This window comes from Diabrotica virgifera, chromosome 4 (genome assembly GCF_917563875.1).
Source record: "Diabrotica virgifera virgifera chromosome 4, PGI_DIABVI_V3a".
NCBI classification, from domain to species: Eukaryota; Metazoa; Arthropoda; class Insecta; order Coleoptera; family Chrysomelidae; genus Diabrotica; species Diabrotica virgifera.
Window position 1 is genome coordinate 164393091 of NC_065446.1, and position 15168 is coordinate 164408258.

The window sequence follows — 15168 nt, forward strand, 5'->3', positions numbered from 1 at the left end:
TCATTATTGTACTCATTTGCCGCCATTTGCGTAAAGTAACATTTTATTGTACTGAAACTACTGAAAGAAGAATTTTACTTTACCTGCCGCGATTAATCAAATTAACTGAGATTGAATGTAAGTGGCCGATGGCAGTAATCGATTATTTACTTGAGTGAACTTAAAATTTATTTACTTTAATTATTAAAAATATTGTACCAAATTTACGTTATTAATTAAATTTATGTCAGAAACTGAAATTCTGTAGTATTTTGCAATTATATTTATAAAACATAAATCAAAACTTTACAGATTTAGTAATTAGGTATTCAATATTGATACCTAACAACTATCGATTAAACATCGAAATCGGCCATCATGCAAGAGCCTTCTGTCATTACTGTCATACGAAATTTTTATTGCGTCTAAAATTAAAAGAATTCTTAAATCTTTAAGCTTTTTATTAATGCGAATATAGTATGAAATGGTGTTTTTGTTAATTCGATTATATATAGGACGGCAATAGATATTTAGGTACCTACTGATAATTTGTTAGCAAATATATTTATTTGGATTTTCTACTATTCATCACGGGAAAAGCAACTGCGCTGCGCTGCAGCAGGCTACACTTCATAAACAATGACGTAAATATTGACGGTATTTTTAATTTTTGGTATTTTATTTTTAAGTATTAAAATTAGTTTATTATTTAAATGAAAACACAATAAAACTCTTTAAAATATATTCATTTCATTCAAATCACAATAAAAAAATATAACTTCTTACGTGCGTACAAAGTACACACACTCTTTTTTCACTAGAAGGATGTAGGTAATTAAGTAAGTGTTAATGTTTTTTATGATTGGCGATAAAATTTTGTATGCACCACGTCAGTAAAGACTCTTTATCGAACTCGTCTGATACTCGTCTCGCTCGCTTCGCTCCCTCTGCTCGTAATATCAGACTCGTTCGATAAAGAGCCACTTTACTGACTTGGTACATAAATAACTATTAACGGCTTCATCTCATACATTATCTTTAAGTGGCCACCGCAGCCTGTTTTATTTTGATGGACCCACCAACACTAGGCTCACTATAAAGGCGGTAAAGCTCAAAATTATTGCGTCTACGCCATGCTATACTGTTCTTCTGCACGTCGTTCACGTTTCTAGTATGCTCTTATAGTATGCTCTCTTTGCTAGATATACGTCTGTTGATCTCTGCAGTTATTGTGTTACTTTGGTTAAAAATATATTTTGAAGTAGATGACTTCATAATGATTGGCAAAATTTTTGAATTCCATTCTTGGGACGACTTTATTGGCAGATAGTTCATGTGATTACATGAACTCAACTTTAAATTAAAAATACCAGTCAGAAAAAATCATAGCATGTGATTTGTCGTTTAAGAGACAACCACATGCAATGATGGGAGTAAAATTGACCTGCTAGTAATCCCATCATAAATCAAGAGGAAAGAAACCCCATAATACTATCCCCACATGCTAAATATTTGGTCTTACGTTTAGTTTACTCTCAATATTAATATCAAACGTTGATTTTATATGTATGTTATTTTAAAGCATAAATAACGACTGTATATATTATTGATTTACTAATAGTGGTGTTTTCTTTCTTTTGATCTCCTGTTTTAATATAGGTAGATAATCGGATCCTGCTGTATTCTCCCAAGAAATTTGCTAAGCAGTGGATTTTATTTAACATAATAAGAACCACTTCTTTGATTTTTACTTTTTACTTTCTGTTTCTATCAGGATTATACTAACAGAAATCTTTTCGCTGAACTCTATATCCATTTTCTTATGCGTGTTTTCATATTTGAGATATTATAAAGTTTTCTATTTTTGATATAATATTGATGTCCACTTATTCTAACATTTAATGGTCTTGATGTTTCTCCTAAGTAAAAATATTTGTATTCGTAAAGTAAATGACTGAAAAAAAAACCAAAGAAGGTTCCCATTGTTTTCAATCTGGTAGGATGTAGAGTAACATTTTTGGATGTTGTTTTATGTGCTATTAGATTGAAAACTTAGTTTTTTGCTAGCAGTTGCCGCTAGGGCATCCCTGCCATTTTGTTCGTTGCAATCCGTGCCTGCACGCCGGGGTTTGTCCTAGTTGGGCCAGAGAGAGAGCAGCATATGTACCTCCTGATGAGAGACTAATAAGTTTCGAAACCGGTAGAGGTGCTTGCTACACTCTCTGATTGAACTGGAATGATGATGCGGCTGTAGTTTCGTTTTGCATCGAAATTGAAAATGGTTATTCAATTTTGATAAATGAATGAAATTTGGTAAATGAATAAAAATAAAATAATTCATGAGCAATGTACAGAAAGTTCAGTGGACAGATTCAAGCATAGTTCTGAAAGAAACATATGATAAAAAGAGAAAAAGCAAAGAAGCATTTTTGTTTTAAGGTAACATTCTTTTTTAGAAGCATTTATGAAAGAAGTTGAAAAAGATGCTGATAAGAGGTACACAGATAAGTTGGTAAGGAAAGAAAAAATGGAAACCTTTAAAAAACAAGCCACGCTTGCATTCAGAAGAGGGGAATTTGAAAAGGCATTAACTTTATATAATAAGGTAGGAATTATTTAACTGCATCGTTAAAGCATTATATCCCATTATTCATGTTATTTTTAATATTAATTTTAAAATAGTTTCCCTTTTATTAAAAAAAAAAAATGCCCACAATTGGTCATTCTGACTAATAGTCCATTCACTCCCGGCAAAATGTTACAAAACTTCCGAATTTTAAAGAACCGCTTGGATGACATGAAATTTAGCATACATAGCCAATAGCCAACATGTCAAAGAAAAAAGTTGTATTGTGCCGATGTATCGTTTTGCCCTGGGGGTGAGTGCCACCTCTTCTCGTGGGGTGAAAAAACTTACGTTTAAAATAAGTCCGGAAGTGGATAAACTGACTAATTTTAAGCAACTTTTGTTCTATACGGTTTTTTCACAAGTCAATACTTTTTGAGTTATTTGCGACTGAATGTGTTCATTTTTCAACAAAAAACACGTTTTTAGACGGTATTTCATCGAAAAAAAATATTTTTTGGTAAAAATATCGCTTATAGAAAATTGAAAAAAAAACGGTGTATATATGAAGTCTGCAAACCCAGTAGAAGCACTGTTGTAGCTAATGAAAAGTAGGGTGTCATTCGTCAAATTCCAAATAGAATATTTCAACGTGAAATTACCAAAAAATGAAGCACTTTTTCGGGGAAAACTCATTACAACTTTTTTAAAGTGTTTAAAAAAGCTTTATTTTTGTTTTTTCTTAAGTTTTTAACATAAAAAGTAGGTACCTAAGTTACGCATAAAATAAAGTTGGTTCCTTTTTTTTTGGTAAAAAAGTCGTAAAAATCACCCCCTCATTAGCATCCCAAATAAAATTAATCATTACCGCTTCACAAGTTACTTAAGGTATGTATTGTTTATATGATCTGTAAGTTCCATTGATTCAAAATGCTTATTTTTGAAAAAAATTGCTTTTAAAATAATAGTTATTTATGATATACCTAAGTGTTAAAAGTACAATTTTAAGGCACGTATGTGAAAGTTAACAGAATGAGCAAAGCGAATTCTGCAATTCGCACGAGTGCCTTAAAAATGTACTTTTTAACACGTATATCATACAATATTTTTTCTACAAACGTTATAAATTTATAAAATACAATATTTTTGTTAATTGGTAAAACCAATAAAACCTATGACCCGTAAAAGGTAGAATTGGTTGTCTACACTCGAGGGGAATGTCTAAAAATTCTTAGTGAAAATATTATACCGTTACATAAACTTGTTTTTTCTACAAACGTGTTAAAAATGCAATAATACAGTTTAAATTAAATTTTAAAAAACCTTTTAAACCACCTTTTTCAAATTGCGCAAGTTGTACTATTAATATTAATGTTAATAAATGAAATATAAATATTTTGACGTTTCAAAATTTGACAATTCACTTTTAACTGCAGTGCTTTAAAATTTTTAAAGCACTAGTGCTTTAAAGTAGCATTTTTAACGCTCCTATGGAGTGCTAAAAATTGCGTTTTTAACACGGTTGTAGAAAAAAACTTTTTAATGTTGAAAAATTTCTTTTCTTTAAAAATAATTTAAAAATTATTAGTGATACCAAAAATCTCAAAGAGTAAGAAAATGTAGATTTTGGTTTTCTGAATATTCTGGATTTGTGTTTTAGTGTAAGACAAAAATTGGTTAAGATATGGCTGTTTAACTACAGCTTTTTTAAAAATAAGCACTTTGAACGGATAAAATTTGTAGATAATATAAGCAATTAAGTAACGTTACTAACTAAAATTAGTTTAGATATGGCTGTGTAAAATTTGCATACACTCGTGATTAGTGACTCGTTCAAGCCCTTTTAACTACAGCCTTTTGAAAAATAAGCACTTTGAACCGATGAAACTTACAGATTGTATAAACAATACATAATTAAATTAACTTGTGGAGCGCAACGATTAATTTCATTTGGGATGCTAATTAAGAAGTGATTTTCACGATATTTTTTACCAAAAATAAAAGAGGCCAACATTATTTTGAGAGTAACCTACTTACCTTTCATGTTAAAAACTTTTTTAAATCAAAAATAAAGTTTTTTTAAACACTGTAAAAAAGTTGTAATGGGTTTTCACCGAAAGTGCTTCTATTTGTTATTTCACATTGAAATATTCGATTTGCAATTTGACGAATAAGAACCTACTTTTCATTACTTAGCTACAACTCTGCTTCTGCTGGGCCTACAGACTTTATATAAAAGTACACCATTTTTTTTTCACTTTTTTATCAGTTATAGTTTTGGTAAGAATTTTTTTTTTCGACAAAATACTTACTTTTTGATTTATTTGCGAAAAACAGTCCAAAAATATGCTTTTTTTTTTTGTTGAAAAATGAACATGTTCAATTGCAAATAACTCGAAACTATCAACTTTTCGGTTGTTTAAAATTTGTAGGTTGGTATTTCAGTGTACAGGTTACTTTCTAGTTGTAGAGTATTCGCTCAGTGGAACAGAAATGTTTAAATTTTGACCACTACTGAATATTCCTACACCCGACTCTTGCAGTACCCATCTATGTACCACATCTCACCCTGTACTCTGGATCAGTACTTTCGTCAACTCCATCCCTCCCGTGACTAAATGTTTAGTTGTAAAGGTACTTTAGGTCTGTAGGTTCCTCTGGGTACCATATGTTCAGAAATCATGATCCATTTGATATTCTCGATTTAAGTTCTGTGTCTTGATCTAACTTGTTCCGTTGCTCAAGTCGTCTCGTCTAAGTAAGTCTACAATATTCCATTCTCGCCTCCCCCTTAAAACTTTACTTGTGCCACTCTGGTTTTTACTCCTTTTAAAGCGAGGGAACACTTTTGAAGTAATGCGGAAAGTTAAGAGCAGTAATAATAGTTCTATAATAATAATAGTACCTATCAAAAATAATCTCAAATGAAGATGACTATCTACATATTAGATTGGTGCTAATACAAATGGCCGAGAAAGTAAGATCAGGTTACAGCTTAGTATAAAAATAATTAAAATTATATTATGCGGTATACAAATAATTGCAGCAAGGTGAAACTAATGAGGTAAATTTTTTTAGGCAATTGAACAAATTAAAGACAGTGTACTATTATATAATAACAGAGCACTAACGTACATTAATCTTAAATTATACGAAAGAGCGCAAGAAGATTTGAAGCTGGCTCTACGACTAAATGAAGATTGTCTGAAGTCATGGTTGTTGTTGATAAAGATAAATTTTTTGCAAAATAATAAAGAAGGATATGAACGTGACATAAGAGAAGTATTGGAGCGGAATCCCAATGACAAGGATTTTATAACAGGTGAGATAGTACAGTGTATGAAGTTAAAACCAACTATTACCTCCGATTTCGGTGACCTTCATCGATTTTCGTGAAAATTGGTGAGTACAAAGTTAAAGAATACCTCAAGAAACAAAGGTGACATGGTGGCAACTTGCACTTTTACCCTGGGGATAGATGCCAACCCTTCTCGGGGGTGAAAATAAGTTTATTAAAAATAACTTCATAAATCGATAAAGGGACAAATTCTAGCAAAATTTGTTATCTAAAATTTTTATCAAAAATTTGTCGTGAAAAAAAGCATACTTTAATGCGGTTTTTCAAGAATAACCCAAAAACTATAAGTTTTTACAAAAAGTTATTATTACCAAAATTATATATTATATCGGTTTTATAGCGTTCTACGCCTTTCCGTTCCTAATCGCCACTCCTTTCTATTGTGGCAGTCTTCCTCTCTTAGATTTCTTTCAGACATCGTCTTTGACATGCCCTTTATCCATGTAGTTGCTGGTCTTCCTCGTTTTCGTTTTTCTGTGGGGGTCCATTCTAACACTTTTTTGGGAATTTTCCTTTCGTCCATTCGTCTTACGTGTTCGTACCAAACTAACTGTTGTCTTTCGATGTCATCTATGATTGTTCTTTCTATTTCCATTTGTTGTCTAATGTCGTCGTTTCTTTTGTGTTCTAGTCTAGATCTTCTTGCTGACCTTCTCCAAAAATCCATTTCAGTGGCTAGTAATTTATCTTTGTACTTGTTGGTTAATTGCCAGACTTCAGCTCCATAAGTTAACACTGGTTTTAATATTGTGTTGTAAATTCGTTTTTTATTTTCTGTTCTTATATTTTTTTGCCACAGTACCGAATTCAGGGCTCCTATCACCTGTTTTCCCTTTACTATCCTTTCCTTAATATTTTCTACGTTTCGTTCTGTACTACCCACATAACAATTTCATGTTCTTAGTAGATTCATAGAACATACTTTTCAGAAAAAGTATATACTTAGAATATGCCTAATTACTATTGCGAATGTGCAGAGCATATACTGAGTATATACTACATTACAGTACTTAAACGTTCTATGTATATACTTAGAATGTACTACCGCACTTCTTTTCAGTATATACCAAGAACATACTTTTTAGAAGATTCTAAGGAGGTGCTATAAACCTTCTATTTATATACTTAGAATGTACTATCGCACATATTTTAGTATATGGGAAGAATATTCCAAGGAAGTGCTATATACCTTCTAGTTATATACTTAGAATGTACTATCGCACATATTTTTAGTATATGGGAAGAATATTCCAAGAAAGTGCTATATACCTTCTATGTATATACTTAGAATGTACTATCGCACATATTTTTAGTATATGGGAAGAATATTCCAAGGATGTGCTGTATTTCTCAGAAGTATGTTTTCAACATCACCCAATCTCATCCTATAGGTTCTACCAAAGAATAGTAACACACCCACAGGGTGTGTTAGTATTCTTTGGTTCTACTAATATATTATGTTTACATATTCTAATTGCATATGAGAATGTAGTTATTACATTCTACAATATTACGTGAAAAGTAAGTATAAAATATATAAACTTTAGTTAGTTATATAGGTTCCTATGTATAATAAATATTATATGGGTAAGTAGCCTATATATAAAATATAAGTAATATATTTAGTTATTATGTGCACATCAAAATAAAAATGCTGCTTATATAATTATATAATAGCCAAATATATTATATGTATGTAAATTACTAAAATTTATAGGTATCTATATACATTATACATACTTTTACTTACTAGGTATTTAGGAAATATATTGAAGTACCAATATGAATTTATTATTTTCAAACTGCTTTTTATGTTCTTAAAAATGTTTTAGTCCTTGTAGCTAGAAATACTTGGTCCTTCCTAACAGCGTAGACATATAAATGCACTGGAAACTATTTTCATATTTTGCTCTTTTGTTACCTACCCCCTTCCCTTGTGCAGGTATAAAATGCAATGCAAGGGTCAGACAGAATGACAATGAATGGCCGTTTCCGGATTCCCGAAAATTATTTTACTTATGGTATAAACTCGAATCAAAATGGTATATTCATTTCAACTGAAAGCGAAACGAGAATTTCTCATTTTTCTTCACAATAGAATTAAGTTTTAAACTTTTTACCATACAATTAAAACGGTTTAAAAAAAATGAATTAGATAGTTCAGTAGTACCTACTAAAATACATAAATTTTATTAATTATTCTTAACGCGAAGTTGATAATCTATAGGCTCACATTATTCTTCTTCCTATAGGTACGTACATACAGTATATTATTTTTAGATATTTTAAAAGTATATACAAGTAGGTATGTGTTAAGTATATACTTTTGCATATACTTACGCATATACTAAGAATATTCGATTAAGGTATGTTGAATACCCAGTAAAAATAAGCAACGGCAAATCTAGGGGATTTTTGTTATTGTATGATGTAGTTGGAAACAATGTTATATAAGTGTCAGATGTCAACTGTAAGCAAAAATAAGTGTCAAGGAAAAATAAATGTTGATTTTGATGTTTAAGTTATTTGTAGAATTATTGAGTTTTCTTTTAAAATAAAACTGACTAGAAGTACTTCGGTGTTTAATTAACATCCACGCAATTCTGCAAAACATCAGGTTATGGCCCAGATCACTTGTTTCGTGAGTATTTCGCCAGTAAAAAAGTCAGTGTTGAAGAGCCTGTGTCGGTAGTTTGCCGCGGCCAACGAAAATAAAAAAAAGAAAAGCTGAAAAAAAGGTGAAAAAGAAGCTCGAGTATATATACATAAAAAAAGAAAAACATAAATCCGAAAAATGGAAAATTCATCGGCTGCGTTGAAACTTAGTGGTGGTGACAACTGGGTAGCCTGGAAATTTCAAACAAGGGTAGTGCTAAAAAGCCGTGGTTATTATGACATAGTAATAGGAAAGTCTGTGAGACCGAGCACTACTGGAGATGACCAAAAGAAATGGGATGCTAGTGATTCAAAAGCACAAGAATTTATAGTAACCAGAATAGAGCAAGGCCCTATGACACACATTTTATCCTGTGAGACCTCGAAAGATATGTGGACAAAGTTGAAGTCTGTCTACGACAAAGAGTCAGAGGTGAGCATTCATTTAATGCAACAAAAGTTTTTTCTCTTGGAGTTTTCATCAGGTAAAAATGTTGCCTCATTCATATCACAGCTTGAAGAGATAAAAAATAAGCTAAAGCAAGCTGGTGAAGAGCTGTCCGATAAAATGATCATGACAAAAATACTTATGGCATTGCCAGAGGAATATAAGCATTTTCGATCCGCATGGGAATCCGTACCATCTGATAAACAAACCCTAGATGAACTTACATCAAGACTACTTATCGAAGAAGAAAGAAGTAAGTCAGCACAGGGCAGCACAGCATTGGCGATGAAAAGTGATACAAGCAGAGAATTTAAAGGGCAAAAGAAAACCAGATTAAAGTGCCATTTTTGTGGCAGAGGTGGCCATATTGCGAAAAATTGCTTTTTCAAGAAGAAAGAGAGAGATAATAATAGCCAGAAAGACATAAAAGTATGCAGTCAATGTAAAAGACGAGGACACAACTTACAAGAGTGTTGGTTTAATAAAAATAAAAATGAAAAACAACAGACAAGCAGAGAAGAAAATAAAATTGACAGTAATGCATTCATGGTATATACTGGGAGTAAGAAAAATAAAAATGAATGGTGCTTGGACACAGGAGCTAGCGAACATATGTGCTGGAATCAAGATCTGTTTGAAGAATTGATAGAGATAAGCTATAAAAAACAAGTAAAAGTCGGAAATGGAGAAAAATTACCAGTTAAAGGTATTGGAAAAATAACTCTATGGGCATTTAATGGTAAGAAATTTATAAAGTCAACCCTGTCAGATGTATTATTTGTGCCAGATTTACAATTTAATTTATTCTCAGCTGGATGTGCCTTAGATAAAGGTTATAAGATGTTTTCAAACAATGAAAAATGTGAATTTTATAATGACAAAGGAGAAATAAGAGCATTGGCAACACGGGATAACAAATTATACAAAATGTTATTCTCACAAGAACAAAACACTGAAACCTTTGCAAATATTTTAATTTCGGAACGCACCCCTAACGAAAACTTGTCTGACGGTCAAGTTCAAGAAAACAGCTGTTTAGTAGATGTATTTTTATCAGAGTGTAATTCTGCAAAAACAACAGAAAGTTTGAGAGTTTGGCACTGCAGACTAGCACATCAAAATACTACATATGTGAGAAACTTTTTAAGGCAAAATAACATTGATTTTATAGACGAAAAATTCGTGTGTGAACAGTGTTTAACAGGTAAACAACACAGAATACCATTCAAGTTAAGTGAATCAAGAGCAAGTGAGCCATTACAATTAGTGCATACAGACGTATGTGGCCCTATGGAAGAAGAGTCTTTAGGGGGAAATAGGTATTTCCTGTTGTTAAAGGATGACTATACAAATTATAGGCACGCGTATTTCATGAAAAATAAATCAGAAGTTAAGAAACACCTTAAAAATTTTATATCATTAGCCGAGAGAGAGACAGGCTGCAAGATGAAAAATTTACGATCAGATAACGGTTTAGAGTTTATGAACCAAGAAATAAAGGAGATGCTTGACTATCAAGGCATAAAACATCAGAGATCAGTAGTGTATACGCCTCAGCAGAACGGTAGGGCTGAGAGGGAAAATAGAACCCTAGTTGAATCAGCCCGAACTATGATACAAGGGCAAAAGTTGAATAAAAACTTGTGGGCAGAGGCCATACATACAGCAGTGTATGTTTTAAACCGAACAGGCCCTAGTAGCATAAAAAATGTGACACCTTATGAATTATGGTACAAAAAGAAAGTCAATAATATTTCTACACTCAAGAGTTTTGGTTCTAGAGTATCAGTGCATGTCCCAAAAGAGAAGAGATTAAAATGGGATGCAAAAAATATGCTTGGTTTCTTTATTGGCTACAGTGAGGATGTAAAAGGTTACAAAATATTTGTCCCAGACAAAAATAAAGTTGAAATTCATCGAGATGTCATATTTTTGCCCGAGAAAACCATAGAAATAAAAAATGGGGAGACAGACATGAATAAAAACATACAGATGATATGTGAGGAGATAAAGTCAGAAGAAGATGACAGTGAAGCAGAAGAACCTCAAAATAATAGAGAAGAAAGCAGTGAGAGTGACCTCGAAACTGATAGCAGTGTTGAAGATGTGAATGAAATAGAGCAGGAGCATGGATATGACCTGAGAAGACATATAAAAAGACCCTCAAGATATGATGATTATGTTCTGGATGATGACGAAATGAGTTTGTTGACTTTTAGTGATGATGAAGAACCCCAGACGTATGATGATGCAGTGGCCAGTAGTGAGTGTAAAAATTGGAAGAAAGCTATGCAATCAGAAATAAATGCGTTGCTAGAAAATGAAACATGGGAGTTTGTGCAAAGTAGTGATGGTCAAAAAGTCATTGAGTGCAAGTGGGTGTTCAAGAAAAAGAAAAATGAAAATGGTAAAGTAGTGAAATATAAAGCTCGTGTGGTAGCTATAGGTTTTCAACAAATTGGTATGTTTTTTAATGATATTTATAGTCCAGTAGCAAAATTACCATCAATAAGGATTTTCTTAGCCATGTGTAATACTTTTGATATGAAAATTCATCAAGTAGATGTTTGTAGTGCATTTCTAAATGGGGATATTAAAGAAAATGTTTTTATTTCACTCCCAAAGGGATTTAAAGAAAAAGAGGGCACTATTTGCAAATTAAGAAAATCCTTATATGGTTTGAAAAGTTCACCTAAAAATTGGAATGACAAATTTCATAATTTGATGCAAAATTTGAGTTTTTCAAGATCTGAATATGAATATTGTCTTTATATTAAAGTAAATGAAAAAGGTAGGATATACATTTTGCTGTATGTTGATGATTTGCTGTTGGCAGGTACAAATGATCAAGAAGTTGAGAAAATAAAATACATTTTAAACAAAAACTTCAAAATGAACGACTTAGGTCAAATAAAACATTTTTTGGGTATGTGCATAACTCAAAATTTGTCTGAAGGCAAAATAAAAATTAATCAAACTGTTTACTTAAAAAATGTTTTGAAGAAATTTGACATGTCAAGCTGCAAACCATCAACAACACCAATGGATAATAATTTTCACCACGATTTTCTCAAACGAAAAAAATCTGAGAGCATAGAGATAGAAAAGAAATGTAGAGTTGCTATAGGATGTTTGATGTATGCAATGTTATGCTCAAGACCAGATTTGTGTATAGCTATAGGTATATTAAGCAGGTATCAAACATGTGCAAGTAACGATTTGTGGGTAGCAATAAAAAGAGTATTGAGATATATTCAAAGCACAGTTACTATGAGTTTGATATACTATAAACATAAATATAAACAGGAAAATTTGATAGTAGGGTACTCAGATTCAGATTGGGCAGGTGACCGTACTGATAGAAAATCTACATCAGGATATGTATTCAAAGTTTTTAATTGCACGGTGTCATGGGCATCACGGAAACAGTCTACAGTCAGTTTGTCCTCTACTGAAGCTGAATATGTTGCACTAAGTGTATGTGTGAGTGAAGCATGTTGGCTAAGATACTTAATGTATGATTTAAAAATAAAACCTGATTATGTAGCGGTTCTAATTCATGCAGACAATCAAAGCGCTATAAGGGTTAGTAGAAATCCGGAATTTCATAAGAGACTAAAACATGTTGATATTAGATTTCATTTTGTACGAGATAAAATTAAGGAAAATATTGTTGTATTAAAATATCTTACTACAAGTGACCAACAGGCTGACATATGTACAAAACCATTAGGTTTAACTCTGTTTAAAAAATTTAGAGAGTTGCTAGGTTTAGAATAAAAAATTAATTTAGATCTAGGAGATTTACCGTTGAGGGGGGGTGTTGAATACCCAGTAAAAATAAGCAACGGCAAATCTAGGGGATTTTTGTTATTGTATGATGTAGTTGGAAACAATGTTATATAAGTGTCAGATGTCAACTGTAAGCAAAAATAAGTGTCAAGGAAAAATAAATGTTGATTTTGATGTTTAAGTTATTTGTAGAATTATTGAGTTTTCTTTTAAAATAAAACTGACTAGAAGTACTTCGGTGTTTAATTAACATCCACGCAATTCTGCAAAACATCAAGGTATATTCTAAGAATAAACTTTTACGAACATTCCGAGATACTACGTACCCGAATGTGCTCAGTATATTCGGTGCAAGAATATTCTTTGAGGCACATGCAAAGAACATGAAATTTAGAATGTTTTTTATGGTACATGCTATGCTTGTACTATGCATATACTAAAAAGGATATACTTCGACGAATGTTGGTAGGATATGCTTAGAACATGATGCGAACATCATTGTTATGTGGGTAGTTAGTTTTATTCCCAGATATATGTATTCATTGCAGTTTGTAATTGTCTCCTGTTCCAGGTTCAGGTTCTCCGTTTCTTCTCGTCCTACGCATAGATATTGTGTTTTATGGTATTCACCTCCAGGCCCCATTTTCTATATTCCTCTATTAGTTTCCTTGCCATATATTCCAGATCTTCCTTGTCCTGTGCAATTACAATTTGGTCATCTGCATAGTGCAGCGTGTAGAGTATCGCATCTCCTAGCGGTAGTCCCATTCCATTGCACTTCTTCTTCCATTGTCTAAGGGCTTCATCAATATATATATATTGAATAATACTGGCGATATACAGCATCCTTGCCTTAGACCTTTAGTGGCCAGGAAACCTTTTGATATTTTATTTCCGCTTTTAATTTTGGATGTCGAGTTTCTATATAGTTCTTTGAGTGCCTGTATAATAGATACATTTATGCTGGTCTTTTCTAGCACTTCCCAAAGTCTATTAATGGGGACCGTGTCATATGCCTTCGTTAGATTTACCATGAGTAAATGCAACTCTTGGCCTCTTGACATCCTCTTTTCTATTACTTGAGTTATAGAGAAAATGTTGTCTATTGTGGATCTACCTGCCCTAAAGCCGCTTTGTTCCTCTGATTCGTATGGATGGTACTCTTCACATATTAGATCTTTTAGAATTCTTCCGTACAATCGACTTAGTGTACTAGTTAGGGTAATACCTATGTAGTTATTTGGATCTTGTTTACTACCTTTCTTATGTATAGATGTTATCCATCCTTCTTTCCATGTCTGTGGTACCGGTTCTCCATTTAAAAATCTATTCATTAATGTTGTAAATTTGACAATTGTAAAAAGGTAATAGAAGAACAAAAACTAGCTTTACGCAAGTTTAAACTACAGTCTAATATACAAAATTATATAAATTATAATAAATGTGTAGCGAAAACCAAAAAAGTTGTATTAGAGAGTAAGCGTAATGCATGGAGAAATTTTTGTAAAACTTTAAACAAAAATACACCAATTAAAGATATGTGGAATCAAGCCAAACGATTACAAAACATTTTTAAACCACAAGTAAATCCAGTGACTGAAGGAGAATGGGTTGAGGAGTTTTTAAGAAAATTATGTCCAGATAATATATTTTCAAAAATTAATGTAATGGAAAGAAAAAACTCTATGCATCCACTTTCAATTCCATTTAGTTTCTGTGAATTAGAAATAAGCCTTGAGAATAAGAAAAATACTTCTCCAGGTATAGATAATGTACATTATATTATGTTGGCCAATTTACATCAAAAAGGGAAAGAAACACTATTAAATTTTTTTAATCAAATATGGTTATCAGAAGATATTCCAGATAACTGGAGAGAGTACCGGGTGATTCCTATTCTCAAAACAAATCGGAATCCTGATTCAGCAGAATCTTATAGAGGTATTTCATTGAGCTCCTGCATAACAAAAACACTGGAAAGAATGATAAAACTTAGGCTCGAAAGTTGGCTAGAAAAAAACAATAAATTATCACAAACACAATTTGGATTTCGAAAAAATCATTCTACTGTGGAAGCTGTGAGTCATTTGGTAACAGATATAAATTTAGCGTTTACGAAAAATTCTTCAGTAATCGCTCTTTTATTAGATGTTGAAGCAGCATACGACAACGTTAATTTAAATATACTATATAACAAAATGATACAAATAGGTCTGCCAGAATGCTTCTGTCAAAAAATAATAAAATTGTATGACTGTAGAAAAATTTTTATATCGGTAAATAATAACACATTTGGTCCAAGACTAGCGATGGGTGGTTTACCTCAAGGAGGAATATTAAGCCCTTTGTTATATTTAATTTACACTTCTG

General features: G+C 32.0%; 1 protein-coding gene across 1 annotated transcript in view; it reads left to right on the forward strand.

Annotated features, from left to right (window-relative positions):
- LOC114332325 (tetratricopeptide repeat protein 12-like) overlaps positions 1 to 15168 on the forward strand; it is a 98760-nt gene that overhangs the window by 71898 nt on the left and 11694 nt on the right. The window contains exons 2-3 of the mRNA XM_050648501.1: positions 2436 to 2584; positions 5624 to 5867. Of these exons, the coding sequence (XP_050504458.1) occupies positions 2436 to 2584; positions 5624 to 5867 (393 nt within the window). The remainder of the gene's footprint in view (positions 1 to 2435; positions 2585 to 5623; positions 5868 to 15168) is intronic.